This window comes from Limanda limanda, chromosome 9 (genome assembly GCF_963576545.1).
Source record: "Limanda limanda chromosome 9, fLimLim1.1, whole genome shotgun sequence".
Taxonomy (NCBI): Eukaryota; Metazoa; Chordata; class Actinopteri; order Pleuronectiformes; family Pleuronectidae; genus Limanda; species Limanda limanda.
Window position 1 is genome coordinate 19486625 of NC_083644.1, and position 15009 is coordinate 19501633.

At 42.4% G+C, this 15009-nt stretch overlaps 1 protein-coding gene across 1 annotated transcript; it reads left to right on the plus strand.

The window, feature by feature from the left end:
* Positions 1-6888: 6888 nt before the first annotated feature.
* On the plus strand, positions 6889-13803 carry ubxn6 (UBX domain protein 6). Its single transcript, XM_061077885.1, has 11 exons — positions 6889-7063; positions 7518-7669; positions 8582-8640; positions 8746-8874; positions 8995-9092; positions 9247-9322; positions 9412-9496; positions 9634-9853; positions 10463-10593; positions 10745-10893; positions 11524-13803. Exons 1-11 carry the CDS (start codon positions 6978-6980, stop codon positions 11647-11649), a joined length of 1311 nt encoding a protein of 436 aa, XP_060933868.1. The 5' UTR covers positions 6889-6977; the 3' UTR covers positions 11650-13803.
* The last annotated feature ends 1206 nt before the right edge of the window (positions 13804-15009 follow it).

Sequence of the window (15009 nt, forward strand, 5' to 3'; positions counted from 1 at the left end):
GGGCGAAGACACGTGCAAATGAAGAGAACTAGGTGTCATCAACTTGACGACACATGCGCTGCAACCCCCCCCCCCCCCCCCCCCCCCCAAAAAAAAAGTAGTGAGACTTGGTTGTAGTTCAATGCTTTTTGACTGCTATTAGTCAGTGGTGAGTGAACTTCACAAAGCGTTGACAGCCAGGTTCATCACTTTTTTTGGTTCCCCTGCACTGGCAGCTGGTGATCAAATTTATTTGGGGGGGGGGGGGACAAACAAACTGAAGCCACACTCAACAAAAACAACACACAATACACACACAATATTACAATCTTGCCGCCTTCATCAAGTTGTTGAGCAATGCTGCTCAAAAACGCCTGCTGAAAAAATGTAGCCTCATTGTGCTGTCAAAGTGACTGTGGCAACTTTCATGCGTTTGCATTTTTCATGGAGGTGTTTTAGATCTCGCACTCCTGTCGTTGTCCACAGTACCTCCATGCAGAGAGCTGCGTCCTGATCTGCAACGACCAATTAAAAAGCAGTCTCAGGACCCATGGTTGCCAAAAGTATCAGGATCTCCATTTACATCCCTTTTGGCCAACGCCCCACACCAGGAACTCAATGTATTTAGACAGAAATTAACCGAATACAATTTGTAAATTGCAACTTATATTAAACATTGTAGGAGTAAACTATTATTATATAATTAAATTATGAATGAACACTTTTAGATTTACAGTATGTCATAATACTGCAGGGTCAGCACTGGCAGAGCTTAAAGGAATAACAAGCTTAAGCAGGAACTTCAGTCAAGCCCAGAGGGTTTCAAAGGAGACCACTGTCAGCTATTGGGGCGGCTGTGGCTGAGGGGTAGAGCGGTCGCCGTCCAACCTGTAGGCCGCCGGCTTGAATCCCAGCCAATGGACTAGAAATCCCCCACATTGGCTACTAATTGCTGTCCATCACCTGCAGAAAACAGTTTCCAGCTCGTACTGGGTCAGCCCTATTTGAACCGTTGGATGCAAGTGTGCCAAATTATCTCCTTGCCTATCAAGCTCTGTTTAAAGTGGTAAATAGCACTACATTCAGCCCTGTCACAAATGTAGGGACCACAGAGCTAACTCTAGCCCCACACTCAAATTGGCCACTTCTGCCAAGCGAACATAATCGACCACCCAGAAGAGTGCGTCATTGGGACTATGGGAGAGGAGAAATCAAGAGAAACGGTAGGTAACATGGTTATTTAAAATAAATAAAGCCGTTGATCTTCCACCCTCACAGCTCAGGAACAGGAGAGGGTCAGGTCCCTCTTTCATAACTATCACTCTATATTTTCTTCCCATGACTGTGACTTGGGGTGCACAAAACCTGATTGCTCATGAAATTCCACTCTTAGATAAGACAACTGTCAGCCAGCGGCACAAGCATATCCCACCCTCTGAATGTGATGCTTTCAAGGTATATGGTCAGCAACTCCCGGAGAGCAAAGTAATTTGTGAAAGTTGTAGTCAATTTGCCTCTCCAATTGTGGTAGTGAAGAAGAAAGATTCTACCATCAGGCTTTGTACCAATACAATCTGTTAATAAGACAAACAAATGTACATTATTACATTATTTTAATTGTATTATATAACCTTTACAAAAATATTAATTGAAACAGTCAGTCTACAATCTAGGAGAAAAACTGTGGCAATGGATGTTGGCTCAGGGGTCTCCCAAAAACAGCCAGTGATGAACATTTCCCGTTTCAGCACGTTAATTGAAGAACAGCAAACATTTGTAACAATTCTACCTGTTTAGGAACACAGGAGAAAATTACTACGCTATTAGCGGTCTCACCACACATGAAAAAAAAAAATATATATAAACGAAATAAACCCAGACAGGTTGCATACAATACTCTGTATTACACATTACATTACATGTCATTTGGCTGACGCTTTTGTCCAAAGCAACTTACAATTAGTACACTCAACATTTATGATGGGCTATTTATGGGTTCAGTATCTTGCCAAGGACACTTCGGCACACAGATGGGGAAGAGTGGGGATTGAACCGTTAACCTTCTTGTTGGAGAGGGACCACTCTGCCCCCTAGGCCACACCGCCCTATACACAAAGCACCATCACCCCCACGTACCACCTGGAAGGCAGACACGTGAACATAAACACACTATTTAAACAAATCCCATACATCAATATTTCCCCACCCCAGGTTCATACAATCCCCAAGCAACGTCCCAAACAAAATGTATGCAGGTGTGGCATGGTGAGTTGTGGCACACAATACAAACAATGTCCATGCTATCCTCACCACCTTCCGAGCGCCCAGAAAAAGTTCAGTTCTTGCGGTAATCCATTCAATAATCCCGATTTGTGGAGAAAATCCCATGTAGGTCTTTAGCGAACGCAATTCCCTCGAACGTCTGGTCGCTCCGCCCAGGCCGCACAAACAAAAAACAACCAACCCCTGAGGCGTCGATTCCCCCCCATTTATCACATTTGGACGTTAAAGAAACCAATATATACATCTTAACCCATTCAATAAACAAATACATACAAAGATCCCTTCCCTCATCCTTATAATTTAAGGCGTCTGACCTATTAAATATGTACATGTTTCTGGTACATAAAGTGCACTTAGGTGACCTTTACACATTAACAGTTATCTAGCTGTTTCTGCCTGTCGTGACAGCTCAGCTCTGGCGGGTGTCTTCTCCTGCATCTCTGTGTCTCTCTACATGTGTCAAGGGAAACATAATTGGCCAACTAACCTCAACTATGCCAATCAACTCTCCCTGGTTACCCTGGAGGTGCTCTGGTGAACTACCTCCACAAATCTTTTATTGTTTTTAACCAGTCTAAAAGAGAACTTGTGTTAGGGAAGGATTAGGAGAGATGTCATACGAGTTGTCAGAGTAACGTTACCTCCTTGTAAAGACCTGGAGTAATTGTTTCAATTCCATCTTTGGATTTGTCTCAGTCTCACTGTTCTGGGACACCAATGTCCACAAACTTTCAGAGCTAGATTGTATCATCTCTCTCCCTTTCTTCTTCTCCTCAAGAGCCTGCTTGGTGTTCTTTAGAGACTCCAGGAGGTGGGACCTCTTCTCAAGCCACTGGAGTATCTCTTTGTTCTGGTCTTCCTGCACCGTCATCATCTCTACCTTGAGGCAGCAGATTGCTTGGACCTGTTCACAGAGGAGACGTGACAGTTCCTCCTCCCACTGATATTTTGATTTTTCTTGGTCATGATTAGCCTGGGTCAGTGAAATTTTGATTTTAGAAGTCTTTTCCACCTGTCTGCTGAGGCATGCCTCAGCCTTCTTTCTCCTGTCGGATTGAGCATTGAGCTCTTTCTCCATTTTTTTTATTTCTAAGGCAGTATTCCATTCCAGCTTGATATGATCGGACAGCTCACCAATACCAATGGCTCTTTCATGGTTTGCTTGGGTTACTTGACAACCCAAATGCTGTAGCTGATTCGTAAGCTCAGTCTTCCGTTTCAGCAGCACAGATAAGTTTGTATCCTTCTCACCGATCAGCTTAAGGAGTTCTGGCTTTGTGAGTTGAGGGTTTGCTGGGGTTGGCACTAATTTGGTTTTAGATCTCTTTTGAAAGTTTGCAGTCTTTTTCTTTGTTTTCGCTGGAGACAGTTTTTCCATTCTCCAAGAAGCCTGTGCTTTGTTTGTCCATGCCAACTGTCTCTGAAAAGGCAGAGATACGTTGTTGTGTGGTTTGCTTTGGTTGTAGCATTGATCCTGGTAATTATAGCCTGGTCCCAGGTTGTCGCCTTGATCCAGGTGATAGAAGTCTGGTCCCAGGTTGTCGGCTTGATCCAGGGGATAATAGACTGGTCCCTGATTGTCGTCTTGATCCCGGTGATAATAGACTGGTCCCGGGTTGTCGGCTTGATCCGGGTGATAATAGACTGGTCCCAGGTTATCGGCTTGATCCTGGTGATAATAGACTGGTCCCTGGTGACCACCGCCTTGATCCAGGTGATAATAGACTGGTCCCAGGTTGGCGGCTTGATTCTGGTGATAATAGACTGGTCCCTGGTTGTTGCCATGATCCAGATGATAATAGACTGGTCCCTGGTTGAGACATTGATCCAGGTGATAATAGACTGGTCCCTGGTTGGGGCGTTGATCCATGTTATGATGGACTGGTACCTGGTTGTCGCTTTGATCCAGGTGATAATAGACTGGTCCCTGGTTTAAGGATGTCTCTGTGCTAGGATGTATTTTTGATGGCTTGTTGTCTTCTTGTTTGCCTTTGTGTCTGTACAAAAGGTCTGTATTATATTTGTAATTCTATATGTTCAAGGGAGAAATATATGTTGAATATTCCTTTCTTCTTCTTTTTTCGGTCTATTTGAGGATAGCAACCAACATCGAAGTGCATTTGCTTCCTTTCCCAAGCCTTTACAAACTAATATTTAAAAATCACTGCAGCAACAAAGATCAAAGCATACAAAGAGGGCAAAACAGATCAAAGAGCTCTAAAGGACAGGAAATGATGTCATAATTTCCTAAACCTTGCCTGCACTTGTCTAAAAAGATTAAAGAACCTCAATGATTGATATGTAATGCCCCTTGACATTGGTTGCCACCTGCCAATAAACAAAACAAAGGAAGAAGAATTTTATAAGAATTATCAAGAAGTGCTAGCAAGTGGTTAGGAAAATAGTAAGAAAAGCAAAAAACTAAGTTGTCAATCTTTTTTGTAATAAAATATGGTGGTTAACACCTGTGGAAGATGTTTGAGCCATGAGTAGGAGCATGAGGAGAATCAGAAGGGAATGAGGGTATCCAGTACTGAAGATGGGGAGGATGCAGCAGTGTCTGATGAAGAGTAAGCAGAGATGATAGCGAAAGCACTCATTCAAATCAATAGTTCTGATAACTTCAGTGAGGATGCTAAGAGAAGAAGGGCAAGGACAAGATCAGCTCATTCTTGAATCCAAGAAGGGACATTACTAACAGTACAAATACAGTAGATGCTCCATTCACTTTGGTGGAAAGAAAAGATCTGGGCTAACATCCTCAAGGTATGATGAAATCAGTTATGCAGTGCTAAAGTAGCATCACTGAAAGATTTGGTTTGTATAGTAAGGTATGGGAAGTGGCGAAGCTATTTGGAAAGAGGCAGTGGTTGATAAGCAAGCACTCAATCATGAAGAAATCATGGAAATTTCACTTAGTAAATAAGAAGCAAAACCAATAATCATTGGAAACATTATTAAAGAATGGCAGCATAGCTGGGATACAGGTGTGCCTTGCGATTTTGGCTTGCAAGAAGAAGAAGAAAGAACACACAGTGGATGGCAGTAATGCACCTTGACCAAGGTTGCCACCAGCCAATACACCAAAGTAAGAAGAATGAGAAGAAGTAGGATCATTTGTGGTGATGCACCTTGGCATTGGTCGCCACATGCCAATAAACTGATCAAAGAGGAAGAACAATAAAGCTACGTTCCATTACTAGTTGGAGCCTGGAACACCCTCTCAAGTCAGAATTTTAACTCAGAAAGTCAGAGGAACCTCATCAACCCCAACTTCGAAATTCAAAATCCGATTATTGTATGTGGGTGTGTTACTACAGCCTTGGTATGTGTGAAGTTCCACGCAGTGCATGAACCGGTATAACTGGTACACAATCAACTGAGGTTTTTGGGGTTTGACGTCATATCAAGTGCTGAGTTCCAAGGTGTAATGGAACAAGGCATATTTTTTGTCATGGCTCACCATGATGGTTGTCTCTTGTCTTTGTCTGTCCTTTGTACCTGTCCTTTGTATTTTTCACGCTTTTTCACTGCCTCGCCAGGGAAACTTCCAGTCACCATCCAGCTAAATAGACACGCTCTTAAATTTCACAAATCAGAATTCCATCTGCATGATTTTACTTTTTTGTTGTTGTTTGTTTCTAAACAATACACACAAACAAACAGACGGATAAATACATAAAAATAGAATATGTAAGGAACTCATTTAAAATAACTAAAATAAAACAATCAAATACACAGTGTACAGACAACACATATATTAACAGTTTTGAAGGTCTTTGTTACAGGATTTAAATGGTGATCTACAAAAGAAAAAAGGGGATTTTGACTGGAAAACTTGCATTAATGTATATAGAATTTGGCAAGGATAATTAATAAAGGTATAAACAAATGTCTTCATTCACTTCTGTAAGAGTTAAAAATCCAAAGTTAACATGTTTCTATACATATAGAATATCGACAATGCCAATGAAGATGCAGTATAGTTTACAGTTGAGCTTTGCAATTAGCATGTGACAAAAAGTACAATTAATATTTATATGAGTCATACATTTGTAGAGAAAATCCTTCTGCAGTCTAAAGTGAAATAATAGCAGTTAAGTTAACGATGCAGGCTTATAAATAAACGACACACTTTAAAAGTATAAAAGCAAATTCTGTTTAATTTAATGCAAACGTTTTACTATAAAAGCTTAACTGCAGATAAACCAGGTAGGATAAACAATAGTTTTCTAACTTCACTCTTCACCACAGACTGTTTACTAAAAGCTTACAAACTACAACAAGTGACAGCATACGTGTCCGAGGAGGACTCACTAATGACAAGGTATAATTGTGAAGTAGCTCCGGAGAATCAACACAGGACCAAAGAACACGCAGGTTAAGAACAGACTCAGTTCACATTATTGCCTATAATATTTATCCAAACATGTCAGATAGGATAGAAAAACATTGTACTACACTTTAAGAACTTTTACTTTAAACATATTCTGCTGATGCTTGCAGGACTTTTATTTGTGGTGGAGCATCTGAATACTTCTTACACCAGTGTCGAACACAACCATCGGTTTCGTCAGTGTTCAGCTCCGCCACTGGGCGGCGACAACGAGCAGGTTTGTCCCTCGAGTCCAGTTTGTTTGGGTCCTCCTCCTCCGGGCTAACGTTAGCTAGCTGCTCTGCTTCTGCGGCCGCACCTTCACCAGCTGTCCGAGGAGATGAAGAAGCTATTCGATGACATCAAGAAGGACATTAAGTTTAAAACAGCGGGGCCCGGAAAGAAACTAACAGCTCCAACCACCAGGCGAGTAGCGAACTTTTCTCAGCTGCCAAAGGCGCTAACAACAGCTAGCCAACACAGCTAGCTGGATAACGTCTGCTCCAGTAGTTCAACTGGTAGTTAGCTGCTGGTTTGTAATGGTTACTGAGCTGCAGGAGAAGCTAACTAGAGCTATGCTGATCAGCCACCTGCACTTGGTAGAGGGTTAATTTTACCTTCTGCTACGCGTTAGCAGCCATATTATATAACACTCTGCATCTAGTGTCAGGGCGGCTGACAGGTAATCCCTCTACAAGCTTACTCAGTCACTAGGTGAAGTCAAGTCACATTTAGCCACAACGTTGGGTAAACAACACCTGACTGAGCTGCTCATTACGGCATCGTGACGCATCACATGCTAATGCTGTCGTTAGCATGTGAGACACCGCGGGTCAGCTGAGGTTTGACCATCCCCTCTCTCCTCTGCCCTCATCGCCAGGCCCGAGGCGGTGCAGAGCAGCTCCGGGGCCAAACACCACCGCCATGCTCCCACTGAGGGGGCCCAGCGGGCCGGGGCCGCGGCTCTGGCCCGGATCGACCAGCAGCCCCGGCCCAAGGTCCACACCTCCCAGGACCACATCAGGAACCAGGGTGAGACACGGTGTAGTCCCCTCTTTCAAAACAACCTCGTCTGTGATCGTGTTTACACACAAGTGTTACAGACAATCAGCTAAACACTACCGTTAAGTAATCAGTAGCATATATTAGTAGATACTGAGTGAGTTTTCATTTTTGGCTGAACTTTCCCTTTAACGTAAATATAGGAAGTAGAAAAGAAAGAGGGCGAAAATGGTTTCTTATTGTTGATTGAAAATGTCACTGTAAATGTCTGCAGTTATTTTACTTTTTTAGTTTCTTTAATTTCTAGAGACTTGATATATTTAAACAACAATCGTTTAATCGAGAACCTGTGAAATTGAAGGTGTTGTTTGACATTCTGCAAACTACCGGTGCAGCCCTGGCATCACAGCAATTCACACTCAGGACGGTGTCTGAAACCCATCTGAGCTGATTTTCACCTCTCTCCTAACCTCTTCATTACTGTCTTTTGTTGGCTGTTGGAATATGTTTCCTCATTGAAGTCATTTGAGCTGCTGCTAGACGTGCACTGAACTCCAGAAATCATCCGGAGGTCCTGTCTGAAAACAGCTTTAGTAATGGAAACAACATGGAAATTGGTTAAAAGGTCAAAATATGATGAAAATAACCTCAACTGTCTTGGATTCTGTCAAATTGTAATGGAGCTCCTCACATGGATCGGCTCTGAAAACTTTAGTGTGTTTTGAGTATGAAGTCTAACTCCCTGTTGGTAGAAACCTGTGCTAGTGTTAATTATTACATTACAACTTGTTAAAGTTTAAAGTTCATATGAGGGAGCTTGGACTGTGTTTGGATGACTGCCACAATTCAATGATGTGTTCAAGTAATTATTGCAACAAAAGCATATACACTGGTCTCTTGAAAAAGACGTATAACTGCATGATTTTCTGCTTTTGATCATAGTTAAAAGAGAACTAGAGGCGGTGGCACTGGCTGAGAAGGATAAAGCAGCGACAGCAGAGGTATTTGTCCGGCTAAATGAAGCTTTCTGAAGTTATACGATTGATATGATGTTTTGCTCAGCATTAAGTGTGACAACACTGTTGAAATGACTCATTTCTTTCCAGGGATCCAACGTGCCAGTGAAAGATCCCACCTGTCTCTCTGTGTCAGCTGTGTATTTCACCTGTCCACTAACTGGAGCCACTTTAACTAAGAGTGAGAGGGAGGTACACATTAAGGAGGCCATTTTTATGGTATGCTTCAATGATACACATCACTTGTTCTTTGTTATCCTCAAATAAGAAAGTGTTTGCAGTGAGATTATGTCTCAGTTAATCCTGTTAGTAAAACATGTCCTGTATGTTCACTGCCAGCGGTTTGAGGAGGATGCAGTTGAGGCGTCTGTCATGATGGTCCACACATTTAACAAAGACAGAGAGAAAGTGAAGGCTGCTGTGGACATCATAAGCAAGTAAGACACTCTGCAATGATTGATAACAATACTTATGACAGAGGAAATGTTCCTTTCAGCTTGGGCTGACTTTGACCTCAGATTTGAGCTGTTCATTTACACTTCCATCAGTCAAAGAATTCTGTTAAATGTGTCTTTGTTGCTTCCTTATCAGGTATGTGGATAATATATGCAAGTGTCCCACAGAGGAGAAATACAGGAAGATTAAACTCAGCAACAAGGTGTTCCAGGTGTGGAAAAAACTAGACGCATTGCCATTTTTCTTTGTTGGCTCAGAACTGATTTCATGAATTTCATTCTTGCTGTTGTTTTCTTTAAGGAGAAAGTGCGTTCCTTGGAGGGCACCAGAGAGTTCCTGGAGGCCCTGGGCTTCACAAGTATTATGCTCCCTATAGAGGGTCAAGGTAAATTACTCCTGAGGAATGTCTCCCGTGCACTGTCCAATGGTTTTTCACTTTCATGTAACAGTCAACATCACGACTTGATGAATATGATTAGTCATTACATCTTTTCACTTGTGCTCACGTTTGCTGGAGATCAGAGGAGGAAGAGGAGTTCCTGGTGCTACCACAAGAGAGTCCTGAGGGCCTGGAATTGATGAAGGAGAGAAGGGATCGACTCCAGAGAGGCGAGCCAGTCAGAGCTCAGCTGGACAGACAGCCCCAAGCTTTCAGACCCTCTCCCAACGCCCAACGCTTCGATCTGCCGTCAGAATTTTACAACTTGACAGCAGAGGAGCTCAAGAAAGAGCAACAGCAGAGGTACAGACCTCTCAGTAATAGAAGCTGCAATCAAAAAACAAGTTTGCACTACATGACATTCGTAGTACTCGGATCACTGTGCAGACTTACTGTCTTTTAATCGAGAGTGTTAGAGATCAAGCTGAAGGAGACGGGTAAGAAGTTCATTAGACATGACAATTGTAAAGAATTGAGATCGACTCAGGTTGCATTTTTCTGACCAAATCCGACCCAAGCCAATGAGAAAACTAACCAAGCCAGCCCATAACCCGACAGGCATTCTGTGTTTGCCCAAACCAGACTCAAGGCATATGCAGTTAAAATAAGCAGCTAAAGGAAACTATATTGTTCCTAATAGAAAGTTCAAATTAAATGGGTTGTTTAGCTAACATTAAACAGTTACACAGTAAATGGATTACAGTGGTGCAGAGCAATTCAGGTGCAAAGACTGGATTCCAACTGTTAATTTGTGGATTGGTGAAGTTATGGTTGTGATGCTCTAGCCACAGGAAATACTAACGTGCATCTCGGACCCGTCCCACGACTGGACTGTGTTTGTCGATCAGCAGTAGTTAACCTTCCAGAGAACCTGCACTCGCTGACCAGCTTGTTTTGTGTGTGTTTTGTCAGGAGTGATTTGGTGGAGAAGAACGCCATGATGCGCACAAAAGCCATGAGGGAGAGAGAGGAGCAGAGGGAGAGAAGGAAATACAACTACAGCCTTCTCAGGATCAGACTGCCTGATGGAAACCTGCTGCAGGGTAAGAACCCCCTGCCCCCCCTTATTTTAACATACAATCATTCATGAACAAAAAGTTTTTTTAAAGTGGTCATTGTAAAAAACATGCCAAATGTATTTTTGTGATGTCCCCGGTTGTAAATAATGAGTCAGTAAATGATTTGTGACCGCAGGCATATTTTATGCGTGGGACCGTGTGTCTGTGTTGTTTGGGTTTGTTCGGGAGTCCCTGGTGGACGGCTGGCAGCCCTTTGAGCTCATTGCACCCGGAGGTGTCAAACTACAAGAGGCAGAGGAAGTGGCGCTGGCAGAACATAACTTGGTGAGTTGCAACCAGCTGCATCTCATGGCACAGGCAAACTACTTTGAATCTAGATCAGATTTGTTGTTATCAACCTGATGTTCATTAATCAAGCCCTGAAAACAGTCCCCTAAAACATGCAGATTGTACCTTTTGGAGCAAAGTTTGCACAAAAAAAACTAGTCAGTAGCTGCTGCAGGAAATTGTTGAGCCTTTTTAAATGGAAGTGTATAATTTCATGCAAGATTTATGTCCTCTGTAGGAAACAATTAGGTCAACAATACATTGTTTTTGTCTTTTATCGGTGCAGTTAAATACACATTTATAAATCAATTGGACACTGGATATGTTCAATATAAATAAACTTTGAATAAACAAGCGACCAGCTCTTAAGCAGCGGCCGCTGGAACTCATCAATGTAAGTGATGTGGTTCCTGACAACAGCAACTGATTCTGCTGTTCAGGGATCTGCGTACTGAGTCAATCTTCACTGAACTTTGAATAAACATAAGCAAAAGCATACTGAAGTGCCATATTTGACACAATCCTGTATTAGCCCTTTGTTGCAGTCAGTAAGTATTCATATTTGTATGTTTTTATTTGCACTTTGCTGCAGTCAGTTAATATTCTTGTCTGTATGTTGTGTCTCAGGTCCCTGCAGCTCTGCTCACCTTCTCCTGGGATGCAGCCGTGCAGGCAGATATCGCAGCTGCAGGTGGAGAGAGCCCCTCCCTTCTCAAACCGGGGCTGCTGGAAACCATTCAGACTCTGAACTGAGCAGACGTATTCTGTCCCCAAACTCTTTCCTGCTATGACCCTCCCTGGCACTACAGGGGGTGAAGTTACTCCTTCCAAAACGACTAGTGATGAGTGTTACTAGCTTAAGTCAGTAGCAGCGATAGACAAGGGGCAACTTCGCCCCGATGCACTTGTTTTGCTGAGCGCAACCCTTCTCTCGTCACTGTGGGGTAAATGTCCCCCCTACAGTGTGTCTCAGCAACACATTCTGCTGAAGCACCATTAAGACATCTAAGAAGAAAGCAAAGGACGAGTGTGGTTAGTAATGCATCCCGATTGTACATGCTGTGTAGTGAACAGACTGTGGCAGCAGTCGTTTGTGCTCTACCCTACAGTCAACCTGTCAGGTATACTTCTCGTGGCATGTGGAGAGACCTTGTTTTAACTGTTGGCACTTCCCCCTCTGTTCCTTTTTGATGTCTTCAAAGTTTTTAGTTCATCTTGCTTCCAACTGTTGAATCAGGAAACTAGAATAGCCCAGACCCAACAGCCCCCTTAAAGCTAGGGTTGGTAATCCTGGAAAAGCTAGCAGGCACAAGCTACACTTTGGGAAAAAATGCAATCTATACATCCCACTCCCTCCCATCGGCCCTCTTGTTGAAGCTACGCCTCCAAATTACTCTTCTATTGTGCGACAGATGCAAAAAATTAAGAGATAAATAATACCTCCTGGTGAAAAAGCGGTGACACACGCGTAGAAGACCGATGTCAAGAGAGTTTGTGGTTTTAAGAGCTTTGTGTTGTAATGACAATTGTGTGATCCCAGCAACAGAATTAAAACACCATTTCCTGCCTCCGCCTGCTGCTCCACATCTGCCTGAATACTCGGAGGATTTCATGGGTTCTTCCCTGACCCATATCACATTGTTCCACCGAGTTTCATGGAAATCCGTTAAGTTATTTGTGTGTAATGTTGCTTACAAAGAAATACACCAAGACCGACAGTTGTGAAGACATAACCTCAGTGACGTAGGGCTGGTCGGATACATCTTTAGTATCTCAGCCTCTACAGCAGCTCTTGTGATTCAGCTTGTTGTCATTGCACTGGCCTCTTTCAAGACTGTGTGACGCTTTGTTTGGCAGTGGGTTCGCTCAGTGTTTAATCCGTCAGATTTGGTGAGATAACAAGTCTCTCTCTGTAAACACACACAAGCTTCTGTTGCTCTTCTTGTCCTCTGCAGCGGCGTCACACTCCTCAGTGCTGTACTAGTTTTTTGTGGTTGCTTACATATGAACATAAAAGCCCAGATCATCAAACATGTTTTCAGGATGGTTTGACTTACAACTGAGGTCCAAAGCTGGACCTCAAAAAATGTTTATTTAACCCCTCACACTAAGTTTTTAGTGTGCATTCAATTCTAATACCAAAATATTTAATCTGATCTGTTTGGAAGACTTAGTTTAAAATTCCCCTGGCGATTTAATAGTTTAACTGCAAAAGCCTCGATCTAACAATGTTCTGTCTTGAGTCATGAATTACAGTGCTGATAAAAGTGGCTTCCGGTCATCAAGGGGTGGTTTGTTTGTATTTGTTTGTATCAAACACATTTAATTCAGATTAAAAGGTTTATTCTTCAAACAGTGGTATTGGTAACATTTCACTGAATCCACATGTGGAGTAAATGCAACTAAAGTTTACCCCAAATGTTAGTTCTATCTTTTAGATCCACCTTTTTGTCAGGAGTTTTTGTTATGTTTGTTAGTTGAATATATATCTGTTAAACCTGTACAAGCCAATTAGTTTTTCCTGCTTGTGGTTGGTTAAGATGACAACTACCTACCTCTCACCACACATCTCCAGGGAGTCATAAACAAACATAGATCCTAAACAGGTTGAACTCTTGTCACCACCTTCAACCTGTACCACTGTACCAAACACACATTAACTTCTACCTGCCATGTTAATGTCAAGGATTTGTTTTTTTGTTTAGTTTGAGGGCGGGTCCGCCGTGAGCAGGAGTTCGGCACTCCACCGGTTTCAATGGAAGGGTGCAAATGTGTTCTTAGCAGTGTAACTTTATTAAAACACTTAGCGGGCAGATGTGATCTATCCAGATGTTCTGAGTTGTGTTCTGTTGCGATTCTAACCTGCCTGTATTAAAGATTGCTTGCACTGCATCTTGTTTTTCAAAACGGAACCAAGGCATGACTGTTTATTTCCATTGTGAATCTAAAGAGAAGCCTTTCTACAACTACTCCTATGACCATCGATAGAGCAACTATCACAGTTCTGAATTCCCTGAAACATTTTACTGAACATAACCCAAACATTTAAAAAAGAAAAGATTTAACAGTTTAGGGTCTGATAAGTGTTAAATGTCTGTTACTCCACCTCCGATTTTCATCCAATCGGATAACAGAACCCGGTTTAATACACAGCTTCCTGAAGGTTTTCATTCCATTTGTTTCTTTAGAATTACCCATGTAATTCAAGTTAAGAACAGATAAGTATTTAATTCAAATTCCAAAACAACTAATTGCATAACTTACCTGGCGTAAGGAAAGCCATAATATGGCCTAACCCACATTTAATGCAGATTGTTGTAACACATCAGCAAAAAATATTTTCAGCATGAAATAAGGTGGAAGCAGCTTCACTTGTAAATGCTTCTCATGTCACAGGAGGCTGGAGGACAAGCATCTAAGGTCAAACCATGAATCTCCTCGTCCAATCATATTCCAGGCATCAATTTGCCCGGAGAGGCGGTGGACTAGTGGCAGAAACTTGGACTATGGGCAGAGAAGGTCTCTGGTTCGACTCCACGGAGAAACAACAAAAAGACGAACCTGGATTGATGTGTCCAAAAATCCAAGAGTATTCTCCCTACCCTGTCTAGTGCCCCTGAGCATGGCACCCAACATCTGCTCCCCGGGCGCCGTACATGGCTGCCCACTGCTCTGTGCTCCACCAGATGGGTTAAAAGCAGAGGTTAAATTTCCCTCCTTGCATGAGTGTGCTTGTGCATGTCTGTGCATGTGTTTGGGACAAATAAATGTATCTATAATTTGTAAAAGGATGTGAAAAGTTTAAAAAGTACAAGACAATAATTGTAGCTTTTACTTCTGATTAACTCTCGTACATTTTTCCTGTAGAGACATATCAGCAGGATAAATGTTGGTTAGTAAAATGTCTACTAAATGTCAGTCAGCTGGAGTCTTGCTGCACAGAAAGTCAACTGAACATGTGGAAATGTATCCAGGAAACTCCAGAGGAAATTACCTAAACAATTTAGTGTCACCAAAACAACAGTACAGTATATAATTTATATATTCATACAGATTCAAGCTCTAACTGCTAGCGAAAGGGTTGACCACACGTTACACGTTCCATGTCAGCTG

Excerpts from the sequence above, each read along its gene's own strand:
- ubxn6 (XM_061077885.1), top strand. The coding sequence starts at position 6,978 with ATGAAGAAGCTATTCGATGACATCAAGAAGGACATTAAGTTTAAAACA. Across the intron at positions 8,641-8,745 it reads ATAAAGCAGCGACAGCAGAG|GGATCCAACGTGCCAGTGAA; the intron begins GTATTTGTCCGG and ends ATTTCTTTCCAG. Across the intron at positions 8,875-8,994 it reads TTAAGGAGGCCATTTTTATG|CGGTTTGAGGAGGATGCAGT; the intron begins GTATGCTTCAAT and ends GTTCACTGCCAG.